Source organism: Liolophura sinensis, chromosome 9 (genome assembly GCF_032854445.1).
Source record: "Liolophura sinensis isolate JHLJ2023 chromosome 9, CUHK_Ljap_v2, whole genome shotgun sequence".
In the NCBI taxonomy this organism is placed as follows: Eukaryota; Metazoa; Mollusca; class Polyplacophora; order Chitonida; family Chitonidae; genus Liolophura; species Liolophura sinensis.
The window spans coordinates 11,865,231-11,880,507 of record NC_088303.1 but is presented as its reverse complement, the minus strand read 5'-3'; the positions used below and the strand labels follow the sequence as shown (position 1 = coordinate 11,880,507).

The following is a 15,277-nucleotide window of genomic DNA, read 5'->3' as shown; positions in this document are numbered from 1 at the left end:
CAGTTTCCTTTTACTTCAACATACACGCAGGCACAAATGTGTACCGTTAACTTTCAGTTCTCACTACACATATAACCAGTCTTTTCCAGAAACTACCTTAGACTTGATGGCAAGGCTAATTTATTCCCGAACATTACGTGAGAAATATGTAAAGATCTGGCCTTCATCAAAACATAGAGATTTACGGATGATAGATATTGTAGGAAAAATCAAAAGTGTATATTTGTTTAGTTATCTTTTTATTTATAATACCACCAGATTTCTTACCGGTACCGTTCCAACAATCTATGATGTGTCATGAAATTGTCACGTTTGTCTCATCATACTATTCAATCAATGCCTTGGCACTCTTCAATTTAGACGTTAATCATGATTACAAGTTTCTGCGCATGTGCATGACCAAAATCATACAGGATAATGTTGTAAATGATGTCAGGGGAAGTCATGAGTTGACAGCGCTCTTCTGGATCGAGCGGAAGGCAGGCATCAGTCGCACAGGGTGATCTTGTAATTGATATCAAAAGAAGTAATGAGTTGACAGCACTCTTCTGAACCGAGCACACAGCAGGTATCAATCATACAGGGTAATGTTGTAAAGGATGTCAGGGGAAGTCATGAGTTGACAGTGCTCTTCTGGACTGGGCGTAGAGCAGCCATCAATCGTTCAGGGTATTGTTGTAAATGGTGTCAGGGGAAGTCCTGAGTTGACAGTGCTCTTCTGGACTGAGCAAAGAGCAGGCATCAATCGTTCAGGGTAATGCTGTAAATGATGTCAGGGGAAGTCATGAGTTGACAGTTCTCTTCTGGACTGAGCAAAGAGCAGGCATCAATCGTTCAGGGTAATGTTGTAAATGATGTCAGGGGAAGTCATGAGTTGACAGTGCTCTTCTGGACTGAGCAAAGAGCAGGCATCAATCGTTCAGGGTATTGTTGTAAATGATGTCAGGGGAAGTCATGAGTTGACAGTTCTCTTCTGGACTGGGCGTAAAGCAGGCATCAATCGTTCAGGGTAATGTTGTAAATGATGTCAGGGGAAGTCATGAGTTGACAGTGCTCTTCTGAACTGAGCAAAGAGCAGGCATCAATCGTTCAGGGTAATGTTGTAAATGATGTCAGGGGAAGTCATGAGTTGACAGTTCTCTTCTGGACTGAGCACACAGCAGGCATCAATCGTTCAGGGTATTGTTGTAAATGGTGTCAGGGGAAGTCATGAGTTGACAGTTCTCTTCTGGACTGAGCAAAGAGCAGGCATCAATCATTCAGGGTATTGTTGTAAATGGTGTCAGGGGAAGTCATGAGTTGACAGTGCTCTTCTGAACGGAGCTGACAGCAGGCAACAATCATACAGATTAATGTTGTAAATAATGTCAGGGGAAGTCATGAGTTGACAGTGCTCTTCTGAACTGAGCAAAGAGCAGGCATCAATCGTTCAGGGTATTGTTGTAAATGGTGTCAGGGGAAGTCATGAGTTGACAGTTCTCTTCTGGACTGGGCGTAAAGCAGGCATCAATCTTTCAGGGTAATGTTGTAAATGATGTCAGGGGAAGTCATGAGTTGACAGTTCTCTTCTGGACTGAGCAAAGAGCAGGCATCAATCGTTCATGGTAATGTTGTAAATGATGTCAGGGGAAGTCATGAGTTGACAGTGCTCTTCTGGACTGGGCGTAGAGCAGGCATCAATCGTTCAGGGTATTGTTGTAAATGATGTCAGGGGAAGTCATGAGTTGACAGTGCTCTTCTGAACTGGGCGTAGAGCAGGCATCAATCGTTCAGGATAATGGATGCCATGGAGAATATATCTCCGGCTGGTGAGTGGCCAAAAGAAAGTGTTTCTGAGACACAAGAAACATCGGTAAAACCAACTAGCAAAGCTATTAAGCCACCGATAGTAAATTAGCATTGATAATTTATACCTGCTGTCTATATAACAGCTTTGGGATTAAAAACTTGCGGAACTGCTGCCCTCCGGCCATCGGATGTTGTCATCAAATATTGAAGTGGTCCCAATCTAAAGAGTGGCGGAACCATTGCCAAGCTGCCAAGCCTCTGTATCTATGCACGGGAACAGACAGTGATGTGGAACTTTGCAATCATCTGATAACCCTCGCAATCCAGCCGTCGAATCAGACATTCGTTTACCAGCTGTCAACCCTGACAGGCGTTCCAGGTCAATTATCGCGAGACCAGGTTCTAATTACAATGTTCAACACAAACCACCAAAGAACTGAAAAAGTATCCTCAGTGTTAGAAACTAGGGCGGATTATCGCAAAGAGAATCATTCACCAAGTGTCAACGATGACAAAACACACTTCAAGAAGGAATGTTCTAGGCGCATGAATTTAATCAGTATTAAATCGCGTATCATGCGTGTTCATAAGTTGTCATTAACCAAAACATGTATCTCAGTTGACCTTTGATTGCAGAACAGAATTGTTCATATATCCAGCAGGGTAATCTTGTTATTAGAATTATAAGAAATTATACACAATTATGAAGCCAAGTGCCAGAGATTCTGGACACGCTATCCACATTTACTCACAAGAAAATTGTACTCATTATGAAATTTAAGAAGGGAAGGCGTTTAATGAAATAGCCCTGACACAGTATTTTTTGTTGTAAGAAAACTTTTGGCATTTATTGAAATCGTCACACAAAACACAGGAAATGCTACAAGGCGACTTATGTGCATGCCACAAGCAGAACCCATCGGTATATTGCTTTCTAAGTCAGGATAATTCACAGATACTAATACAGGTGTTTCACTATGTAATATTTTTCTATCCAGCTATACAGGCCCTCGTTGGTCTTCACAAGTGGATAGTTGACAATTCCTCCTCACAGCTTATACTCATAGCGAAAACACTTTTGAAAATTCTAAAACACCGAAAAAGGAAAAAAAGAAATGTAAAAAGAAAACAAAAAAATATGCTAAAAATGTTAATACCTTATATGTTTTTAAAATTTGTTTGTTTCCAAAATTGCAATATCATGCCGATAATATAAATTTAATTCCAAACACTTGTCCAATTTATTATTCATAATGAATAGATATCCATTTTGTAATTACATTTCCTAGTACGTTTCATTTTAAATGATTAAATTGAAGTCATAATATGTACATCACATAAAATGACGTTATCTACCTGATTCATAGCGCTGATAAAAGCGATGTTTAATGCCCAGAAGAGATGGCACAATAAGTAACCCATTCCTCGAAATCGGCGTGAGATGGATATTGAGACGAATCTGTGGTGCCAATCTACATGATATCCTCAAGGGGAACGCTAATCTTCGTTACTCGGAAGCGGTGAATGCCCACGAGAACGACAGTAAACGCAAGTCAGATATTACAGTGCTTCACTGAAACGTTTCGCTTCAGTCAACAAACGATAATTTATAAGTAATATGACATTAGTGCCACGCTGACCCAATCCTTTTGAAAAGAACCCGTACAGGGTAAGTGGAAAGATTGCTTAAACCATACTTTATACTAAACTTAAGCTAAACTGAGTAAAACCGTAACATACAGCAGGTATGTTACGGCTGTACATGACATTACATGACAGATTAGTCGCATTGAGAGACTTGCTTAACCTGGGATTGGAATCTCTCCCAACAGTATGGCCATGTCACGAGGGAGGGTTTGTTTTGACATAAGCTCCATAATGTCCATACCAGGAATGAAGTAAAACGCTACAAATTAAACCACGTCGTTGGTGTTGAGTGCTGTATTCTTTAACCCAAATGGGACATGTACGGTTTTAGAGAGCCAGTGTAAGGAAAACATCATAGCCGATGGTGTATTAGTGTTCTGTTGGTGGGATGATGTCAAAAGAGTGCCACGAAAATTTTGATCTGCTTGGTGGATTCCAAATGTTTTAACACGAAATTTATAACATAATTTATTAAACATAATTTAATTGTTGTTAAAAATAATCTTGTATTGGGCATAAAAACAAAAATAAGGACTACCATTTTGTAATAAGAGAAAGCGATGTGTTTGACTAAATTATATGTAGTCCACAGGAAGGCAAATGACGATGGAGGATCATAAGATGTCCGAAACAACCGTATCATGTTATCATTAGATAACTTTTAAATGGAAAATGGAATATCTTTGATAAGAAAAATTGCGGAAAGGTAGATAATTTGAGATTACAGATTAGTCACAGCTCGATGTCTGTTGCAATTTACTCTTTAAAGTTAACATCTCAGAAACACCATAACGGCAGCGAAATACTATTATCTGTTTTATAATCATTTTGGATATTTTAAGGGCCACGTAACCAGTTTTTGATAATTTTGTAGACAAACCCACTTAATGTGATTCTGGGTAGGCATTATAGGCGTTGGAGTTAAGTTTGGAAATTAAATGCAATGCGTCAGTCAAATCTTTTAAAATGGACCTTCTCCAACTCAGTGTGCGAGAGTTTCCAGCTACATTTATGACCAATGTTATTTACGAAGCTGTTTTGCTTCGATGGATTGACATTTGTCGTCTTCAGGTCGAGTTAATCAGGTCTGCTTACATATACACGGCTAACGCTGTTTGACCGCAGGGGTCTCATTTGTTATGCTCTACACTGTGCCTCTGGTCGGGGCCATTGTATAGGCAGGCGAGGCTTCAGATACTGCGATGAGAAACACCCACTTGATAAACGCATAGAAAAGGTGAAAACGGCTTGAAAAAACAATTCTATGTAATCTATGATTCATTTTATGATTCTGTTTATCAGTTGATTACACACAATCGATCAAACGTGCGTTTGCTCTGATATTACCTCACGTAGACATACGGGAAAAAATGTCAGCGGTGTGAGGAGAGCGAAGCGATTCTCTGCACGCCATGTGAACTGGATATCTTAACAATGTCAGCGGTTAGATTCAAGTAGAAGAGTGTGGGTCAAGTTCTAAAACGGTGATCGTCTATACCAATTACATAAATAATTACACTTATACTACCTATATTTCGTTTTTCTACATTTAAAGTAGTCTAGAGTATTTCCAAACAAAACAATATTTTCCCATGTATTAGTGAGATAACATTACGTGACACTAGAAACCAGAGTAATGAGACGGCTTACATGGTCTCTGTGTCGCCAAATTGTCAAAGGCTAACTTGGCTCTAACTATCAGCTATTTTGCCGGGCAATGTTATTATGACGTGAGGACAGACTCTAAGGCTAAGGCTAGATAAGCGTGTAATTGCCCTTTTTCCTCGCTCAGTTGAAAAAGTGAGCTAAAGTATTAGACTAGTGACTATGGTTGTGTTGGGAGATTATTGTTTTCATATAATACAATTATAAAACAATCTGTCATAATCTAATCTGGCTAAAGGTCCAACATTCGCCTTTTCAGCTGCGGCTTTAAGTCCACAGATCAAGAAGCAAAGGTCGGTGGTTTACTCCGGCCAATTCAGTTACCTGACTCACTCACTCAACCAACAAAACACCAGTAATTCAAGCGATATATGATTCTACAAGTCGTATGACTCCGCCAAAATCCATGCACTTATATATCTTCCAACGCTGACTATCACTACCATTGTAACATGTTATACAAACATACAGCTACGCCGGTTAATTTACCACAACAGTCCAATACCTTTTTAATAAGCCCATGAGTATATTGTGTTTGACGCAGTTTAACATCTATCCATAGCAGCATTTGATTGAATTGGTCAAATGGCCATATTGTCACTAAAGCATCACGCAGAGAGAGAGAGAAAAGGAATCTACAAATTCCTCGTCCAAGGCTTGGTTTAGTTAGTGCTTAAGGCCTTACTCAAGAATGTTTCACTTAAGAGATATGAGTCAGTTTTAAGTGGAGAAAACTAAAATAAACTACCAAATCTTGGCAAGTAAATGACAAACATTTCTGTGACGCACAGATTGTTTATTTTATTTATTTATTTATTTGATTGGTGTTTTACGCCATACCCAAGAATATTTCTCTTGTACGACGCCGGCCAGTATTACGGTGGGAAGAAACTGCACAAAGCCCGAGGGGAACACACGACCATCCACAGGTTGCTGGGGAACCTTCCCGTGTACGGTCGGAGAGGAAGCCAGCATGAGTTGGACACACAGCACAGATTTTTTGGCTTGCACATCTATATTAACATGCCCACATATCACACATAGGTTGGAGACAGGCGATATTTTACTAAACTTCATGTAATACTACCCAAAATACGATCACTAACGATCGCTGACGATTGCTTATTGCCACCTAGACTCTCGTTCGCCAAAAGATTCTAAGGAAACATTTCACCAAACTTCCGTAGGCGTGCGAGGGCAGTTAGTCGGCTACGGGTCATTTAGCCGACTACCATAAGCAGGTTGCCAGAAAAAGTTGACCAAGCCATTTCACAAATGCAAGACTGTCTAAAGGTTATCCTGCTAACCATAGCAATCGATGTGGCCGGTCTGCAGCAAATCTGATTTGTAAAATATCAGGATGCCAACTGAGTTAGCCGACCGTTATGAAACGGGCCGTGAAAAATTTTTTGTCTAAGCTTTCCCTTTTGTACAAATAACTTTACATTAATATCAAGAAGGACAGTAACTTAATTCTGCTCATACTAGTCTTCAGGTAACTGGTACATTTTTCCACGGACAACCTGGTATGTGATTTTGACGTTATACAAGCGTCTAGTACTTCACCACATGTAACTTTTTAGCATTGCCGAAAATCGAGATAGTTGCTCATTTTTATGTTTACGTTTGTTTTATTTTACACCCTTTTTTTGTTGCCAAATTAAGCGTCATCCATTAACACGGGCTTATGCCGACATCTGTGTAGTGTTATTAAAAATATAATTTCTGTCTTTCTGACAGAAATTATATCGGTCAAAATGTTGTATTGACGTCGGGAAAACAATTGTCGGGATTGTTTTGCTGTGAAACTGTCGAACTCACGTCATTACTTTGAGCAGGCGCAGGTGTGATCTTGCATAGAAGTTTTGTATAGATACCTTTTCCCGACATCTTAATGAGTAAAGTTTAAATCTTATTAACTTACCCTATCGTTGTGAACAATTCTTCGTATAAACGTGAACCCATAAGCCAACAAAGATGCGAATATTCCAAAGCCAGCGATAGATAAAAGGGCTTCCCAGAGTTCAATGGACGGCTCAATTCCAGTTGTTGCTGTACCCATCGAGACATTGCTATCCAAAAGCGTAAGACATTCTGTACTGTTCCTTAACGCCATCGTGTGTGACAAAACGCGAGTGGAAGCGCAGAGAAGTAATACTAAAGACTTGACTGTTATCCTACCCATATTGGTGATCGTCTTTAGTACTTAGTAGTCTATACAGATAGTAGTGTGGTTTTCATAAGGCGCAGATACCACCGACCTTCGGCAGTCGTCTGATAATCTGTTCATCTGTCGTCTGTTTTAAGTAATCGGGTACCGGTAACAGCGTGGAGAAAGTGGCCAATGTGATCTTCCCTGTGTGATGTCCCTTGTGTGTTCTTTCTCCCTCCTCAACTCGGGTATTGATCCATACCGAGGCAAGGTGGACACTCATCCCAACAGCGCGGTCATTGGTTCCGTGGCGTGTTCGTCTCAGATCTCGTGCTTCTCCGTTCCCATGCATCTGATTTACTACAACAGTAGGTCTCCAGGCTGTATCTGAAATGGCTCATTAAATGCCATTATATATCAGCTACAGAAGATGCACGTGCATATTTTGTGATTTTATGTTCCCTGTTATTTTCGATCGATGACGTTACATTTTACTCTCCCTTTACCAATGCCATTTAATCTGTTATAACACGGAGGGTGGGGGGAGGGGCGGAGGGCTACGTGTCCTAGTTAGCGCGCTAGAGGCAGCGTAATGACCCGGGAGCTTCTCACCAATGCGGTCGCTACCGGTTCAAGTCCAGCTTATACTGGCTTCCTCTCCGGAAGGTCTGGGGAGGTCTGTCAGCAACCTGAGGATGCTCGTGGGTTTCCTTCGGGCTCTGCCCGGTTTCCTACAACATAATGCTGACCGCCGTCGTATAAGTGAAATATTCTTGACAAAGGTGTAAAACCCCAATCAAACAAATAAATATAAATAAATATAAAACGGACAGGCTGCCTTTACCCCTATTGTCTAATCTGTTATATTATAATAAGACAGTGGGCCTCGCTGGTTGAGGATGCCCTTACCCCTATTTGTCTAACCTGTTATATTATAATGCAGACAGAGGGCCTTGCTGGTTTAGGATGCCCTTACCCCTATTGTCTAATCCGTTATATTATAATACAGAGGACCTTGCTGGTTGAGGATGTCCTTACCCCTATTTGTCTAACCTGTTATATTATAATACAGACAGAGGACCTTGTTGGTTTAGGATGCCCTTACCCCTATTGTCTAATCCGTTATATTATAATACAGAGGGCCTCGCTGGTTGAGGATGCCTTTACCCCTATTGTCTAATCCGTTATATTATAATACAGAGGACCTTGCTGGTTGAGGATGTCCTTACCCCTATTGTCTAATTTGTTATATTATAAAACGGACAGATGACTTCGCTGGATGAGGATGCCCTTACCCCTATTGTCTAATCCGTTATATTATAATACAGAGGGCCTCGCTGGTTGAGGATGCCCTTAGCGTTATTGTCGAATCTGTTATATTATAAAACGGACAGAGGAGTTCGCTGGATGAGGATGCTCTTACCCCTAGTGTCTAATCCGTTATATTATAATACAGACAGAGGACCTTGCTGGTTGAGGATGCCCCTTAGCGTTATTGTCTAATCTGTTATATTATAAAACGGACATAGGACCTCGCTGGATGAGGCTGCCTTTATGTTATTGTCTAATCTAATATATTACAATATAATCTAATATATTACAATACAATCAGTATTATACACTGTGTGCTTGCTGTATTCCTCACGCAAGTGTTAACACCAATTAGAAAATTAGGTAATATTAACTTCTTGTATCCCTCCCCTGTTTAGTGTTAACAGCAATCAGTTTGAGGTAATGTTTGCTTGCTGTATCCCTTCCCTAAGTGTTAACACCATTTACAATGAGGTAATGTTCACTCGCCGTATCCTCCCACAAGCGTTAACAGCAATCAGTACGAGGTAATGTTTGCTCGCTGCATCCCTCTCCTAAGTGTTAACAGCAATCAGTATGAGGTAATGTTTGCTTGCCGTATCCCTCCCCTAAGTGTTAAAAGCAATCAGTATGAGGTAATGTTGGCTTGCTACATCCTTCTCCTAAGTGTTAACAGCAATTAGTATGAGGTAATGTTTGCTTGTTCGCTTCCCTCCCCTTAATGTGAAAAACAGTTAGCATGATATAATGTTTGCTTGCTGTAACCCTCCATTAATTATCAGAAATCAGTGTGAGGTCACGTTTGCTTGCTGTATCCCTCCCCTACGTGTTAGCATCAATCAGTAGGAGGTAATGCTTGCTTCTTGCACCCCTCCTCTAAGTGTTAACAGCAATCAGTATGAGGTAATGTTTGCTTGGTACATCCTTCTCCTAAGTGTTAACAGCAATTAGTATGAGGTATTGTTTGCTTGTTACATCCTTTCCCTAAGTGTGAACAACAATCAGTATGAGGTGATGTTTGCTTGTCACATCCTTCCCCTACGTGTTAACATCAATCAGTAGGAGGTAATGCTTGCTTCCTGCACCCCTCCTCTAAGTGTTAACAACAATCAGTATGAGGTAATGTTTGCTTGGTACATCCTTCCCCTAAATGTTAACAACAGTTAGTATGAGGTATTGTTTGCTTGTTACATCCTTCCCCTAAGTGTTAACAGCAATTAGTATGAGGTAATGTTTGCTTGTTACATCCTTCCCCTAAGTGTTAACAGCAGTTAGTATGAGGTAATGTTTGCTTGTTACATCCTTCCCCTAAATGTTAACAGCAATTAATATGATGTAATGTTTGCTTGCTACATCATTCCCCTAAGTGTTAACAGCAATTAGTATGAGGAAATGTCTGTTTGCTACATCCTTCCCCTAATTGTTTAGAGCAATGAACATGAGGTAATGTTTGCTTGCTATATCCTTTCCCTAAGTGTGAACAACAATCAGTATGAGGTGATGTTTGCTTGCTGTATCCCTGACCAAGGGTTAAGACTATTAACTCTTTATATTACTTGCATTTGCCATATCGCATCACAGATCACCGATGTCCGTGGAGGGTTTGCAATTTGTAGATTTATTATTCATCATGTTTAACATTTTATGTTTAATAAATCATGAAGTGAGGTTAACTGGATTAACTGGCCTTGGGCCTATAACGTCCGTCTTGTCTCCACGGACAAATGACAGAGCTCACAGAGCATGTACAGACTATTTACTTAGTCGAGTGTGACGTTAACGACACAACTAATCTACGGTACCGACAAATTGAGCAGAATAAAACATGGCCCTGTACAGTGAGTTTGTGTAGGGATATACTTATGTTAAAGAATAATAAAGAATATACAAACGTTTATCATTAGTGGCTGAATTTATAAAGGTTTTTCCTTCATTTATTTATATCGGTGATGTTTTGCGCCGTACTCAAGAATATTTTACTTACACGACGGTGGGCAGCATTATGGAGGGGGAACAGCATGAACTGGACTTGAACTGTCAGCGACCGCAAGCACTGAGTCATTAGGGTGCGCTGGCACGCTAACAACTCCTGAAGGTGTTTTAAAGCTGACATGCATGCTAAAACTGTTTTTGTGACTTACAGCGTTGACATGCTGAGGACAGCGCGGGCGAAAGAACCGAGTTCCAGGTTTGTAAATGTAACCATTCATAGCGGTTAATGTAAAAACTAACCTGGGAACATGGCCAACCGATTTCAGAGCTATAACCATGCGGGTAAAGCCTGGTTAAACTTCGTCACCCATTGAAGAAATGTGATTTGGTAAGATACGATTAAAATTTGCCCTGTACAACGTTAAACAACAAAAGAAAGTTCATGCCCAGGGGTTATCTTGTTAGCGTAGCCAAATGACTAAGGAGCCTCTCACCAATGCGATCGTTGTCAGTTTAAGTCCAACTCATGCTGACTTCCTCTCCAATCGTATGTTGGAACATCTCCCGGCAGCCTCTGAGTCAATCGTCGCATAATTGAACTATTTTGGCTATAAAAAGCCAATCAAATAAATAAATGAATTAAACAAAGGGAAGTTTAATAGTCGACGACAAAGTTTACATGGAGACGCGGCAAAACCTCAAAACGTACACCACCCACCCTATTCACTAGCTTCAGATAGATTATAAAGACTATTAGAAGCGGATGGGAAAATAACCTGTCCTGCAGGCACAACATTACAACATTGTTGATAGCCAGTCCCGGTATTGTCGCCTATGTTTGTACATAAAACTCAATCAGCAACATATGTGGGACCCGCATTGATTTGATTTCCCTAGACATACCGTAATGAACATTATGCGGTAACATATGACACCTAAATAGTCAAACGCTGCAAATTATGCCAGGGTTGACGATCATGCTAATGATGCGTTTATGCTAACAAATATTGAAAAACATGGAACATAAATTTATTGTATTATCATTGGATGTATCTCTTCACATAATCGTGACGAGGAGCACAGCGGGGATAATGTAACCTAAGCTTTGAGACAACTTAACCTCAGGCAGACACACGTCGTTATTTTCTCCTTTTCAGGCTGTTTTGTGTGGTGACTGTGCATTCTGGCAATGGTAAGCAGAAGTGTGTTGGAAAATTGTGTTTACAATAATGAGGATGTAAACGGGCTGACCGGGCATAGGACTATTGTTGTGTTCTGTATAATAATCTGAAGGGAAAACACCGTGTTGACCGTTAGTTCTTTTCTTTATTGGGCAGTCCGGTTTGTGAGTAAAGTGTTCACTGCTGGCTGTCCTTTTAAAGACACAGAGAACAGTTGTCAACCACGACGTGTCCCTTCAGGTTACAATTGTGTTGTGTTCCCTATGGTGACCTAATCTCCAATCAGCGTCTGACTGGACATGGTAACCATAAGACTACTGATTGTTAGACAAAACTCAAATTAAGACGAAGCCTGCAGTTTGCACTGGTTTCCACAATGTACCTAATAAATCTTACGCATCTAGCATGACAAGTAATACACACTTATTCCTACATCTTTGTTAAAAATAAGACCATATTAGTATATAAAAATACAAAATTAACTCGTATGTGTATACCCACATATGAACATACAATAATTCTTTACCTTAATACAATATAAAATACATAGTAGACACATATGAAATCTGATAACAATAGTCTTTAATATCAATTAGACAATCATTTTAGTTTACGTATACTTCATGTGTACAATACAACACTATACCCGGCATTGGAAGGGTCGGCCTCAGGAATACACCTGACATTAGAATGGGCCGACCTGAGGAATATACCTGACCTTGGGATTGGTCACCCTCAGAAAGATACCGGCAATGAAACGGGTCGGCCTCAGGATTATACCCGGCTTTAGTACGAGTCGGCCTCAGGAATATACCCGGCACTGGGAATATACCGGTATTGGAAGGATCGGCAACAGGAATATATCGGCATTGAAAGGATCAGCCTCAGGAATATACCTGGTCTTGGGACTGGTCGGCCTCAGGAATATACCTGATCTTCGGAGTGGTCGGCCTCAGGATTATACCCGGCATTAGAAGGGGCAGCCTCAGGATTATACCCGGCATTGGAATCTGTCGGCCTTAGGATTATACCAGGAATTGGAATGGATCGGCCTCAGGATTGTATTCGGCATATATCCCGAAGGAATGTATCCCTGATTGGAACGAGTTGGCCACAGAAATGGAACGGGTCAGCCACAGGAATATACCCGACGTTGGGACTAGTTCGCCTCAGGTATATACCGGCATTGGGACTGGTCAGCCTCAGGAATACACAAGTATTGGAAGGATCGGCCACAGAAATATACCGGCACTGGAAGGATCGGCCTCAGGATAATACCAGGCATTGGAACGGGTCGGCCTCAGGAATATACCCGGCAATGGAAAGGAAAGGCCACAGGAATATGTCCCTAATTGGAAAGGGTCGATCAAAGGAATATACCGGCATTGGAAGGGTCGGCCTCAGGAATATACACGGAACTGACACTAGTCGGCTTCAGGAATATACCAGCATTGGAAGGATCGGCCATGGGAATATACCCAGCATATTGGAACGGGTCAGCCACAGGAATATATTGTCACTAAAACTGGTCGGCCTCAGGAATATACCCGACATCGGGACTGGTATATACCCGACATCGGGACTGGTCGGCCACAGGAATATATCCGGCATTGGAATGGATAGACCACAGGAATATGTCCCTAATTAGAAAGGGTTGATCAAAGGAATATATCCCTCCTTGGGACTGGTCGATCTCAGGAATATACACGGAACTGAGACTAGTCGGCCTCAGGAATATACCGGCATTGGAAGGGTCGGCCACAGGATTATACCCAGCATATTGGAACGGGTCAGCCACAGGAATATATCGTCATTGAGACTAGTCGGCCTCAGGATATACCCAGCTCTGAAGCTGGTCGATCACAGGAATTGTCCCTCGTTGGAACGGGTCTGCCATAGGAATATACAAGACATCGGGACTGGTCGGTCACAGGAATATACCCCGACATTGGGACTGGTCGGCCACAGGAGTATACCCGGTATTGGAACGGGTCGACCACAAGAACATACCCGATATCTGAACCGGCCGGCCAAAGGAATATACCCGATATTGGAACATGTCGGCCACAGAAGTATACCCGACATCGGGACTGGTGGGCAATGGGAATACATCCGGAATTGGGCTGGGTCGGCCACAAGAATATACCCGACATCGGGACTGGTCGGTCACAGGGATATAGCTGATATTGGAACGAATCGGCCACAAGAATATACCCGATATTGGAACGGGTCGGCCACAGGAATATCTCTGGAAATGGAACGGATCGGCCACAGGAATATACCCGATATTGAAACGTGTCGGCCACAAGAATATACCCTATATTGCAAAACAGGTGGGCCACAGGAATATACCCGACACCGGGACTGGTTAGCCACAGGAATATATCCAGCATTGGAAGGGATCTACCCCAGGAATATTCCAGGCATCAGGACTGGTCGGCCACAGGAATATACATGATATTGGAATGGGTCGGCCACAGGAATATCTCCGGCATTGAAGCGGGTCGGCCACAAGAATGTACCCGACATCGGGACTGGTCGGCCACAGGAATATATCCGGCATTGGAGCGGGTCGGTGACAGTAATATACCCGATATCGGGACTGGTCGGCTACAGGGATATACCCGATATCGGGACTGGTCGGCTACAGGGATATACCCGACATCGGGACTGGTCGGCCACAGGAATATATCCGGCGTTGGAGAGGGTGGGTCACAGGGAATATGCAGCACTGGAACGGGTCCGCCATAAGAATAAACAGTGCCTTGGAACTTATCGCCCATAAGGATAGATCCGACATTGCAACTGGTTGGTTACATGTATTCCTACTCGGAAACAGATAGGAAAACAACGTAAATGAGACTCAACACCTCAAGTAGGTCTCAAGGCCATAATATGACGCAGTATCACAAGTAAGACTCAAAACAACTTTTAAGACTGCACAAGCTAGACTTAACTGCAAGTAGGACACACGCCACAAGTAAGACCCAGTACCACAAGTGAGACTCAGTACCACAAGTAAGACCTATACAGATCGAAAAACTCTTTTAATTTTAAGTGGTCTATTTAGCATCACTAAACAGACCACTTAAAATTATGCATGAATATACTTTCATTTATATTTTTAGAATTATCTGAAAAGAGTGAAGGGCGATCAAACATGTCAGTTCTAAGGTGGGTTTCATATTATCAGGGGTTAGGAACTCTGACGTCACAGGAAGTTTATTAAACTCTTATCCTATGTTGAATGTTGGAATAGCTCTCTTTACCTATAAGTAAAAGATTACGGAAATAATGTCTCCAAGAATTCCTTCCTTCTAGTGGAACATCAGCCTAAACAAAGGTGATGTGACATCAGGGCTCCTAGATACCGTCAGTATGCCCATAAAACCCAACATAGTATTCAAATATTTAAATGTCTTTCAACACTGTTAAAAGAGAATCTGAAAAAATGATGACAGTATTTTCACGCACGGTTTTATTATAGCTTTCTTTTACTTTAAAGTGAACATAAGGTCTGCCACTATATATTCATAGAAAAATATGATATAGGACACAGTTATTGCAGAAAAATATGCAAAAATGTTTTGAAAGACGAAAA

The 15,277-nt window shown here is 41.4% G+C and overlaps 1 protein-coding gene across 1 annotated transcript in view; it reads right to left on the bottom strand.

Annotated features, from left to right (window-relative positions):
- LOC135475601 (uncharacterized) overlaps positions 1-7,162 on the bottom strand; it is a 30,344-nt gene extending 23,182 nt beyond the window's left edge. The window contains exon 1 of the mRNA XM_064755528.1: positions 7,025-7,162. Coding sequence (XP_064611598.1) covers positions 7,025-7,162 — 138 coding nt within the window. The remainder of the gene's footprint in view (positions 1-7,024) is intronic.
- Positions 7,163-15,277: the final 8,115 nt, after the last annotated feature.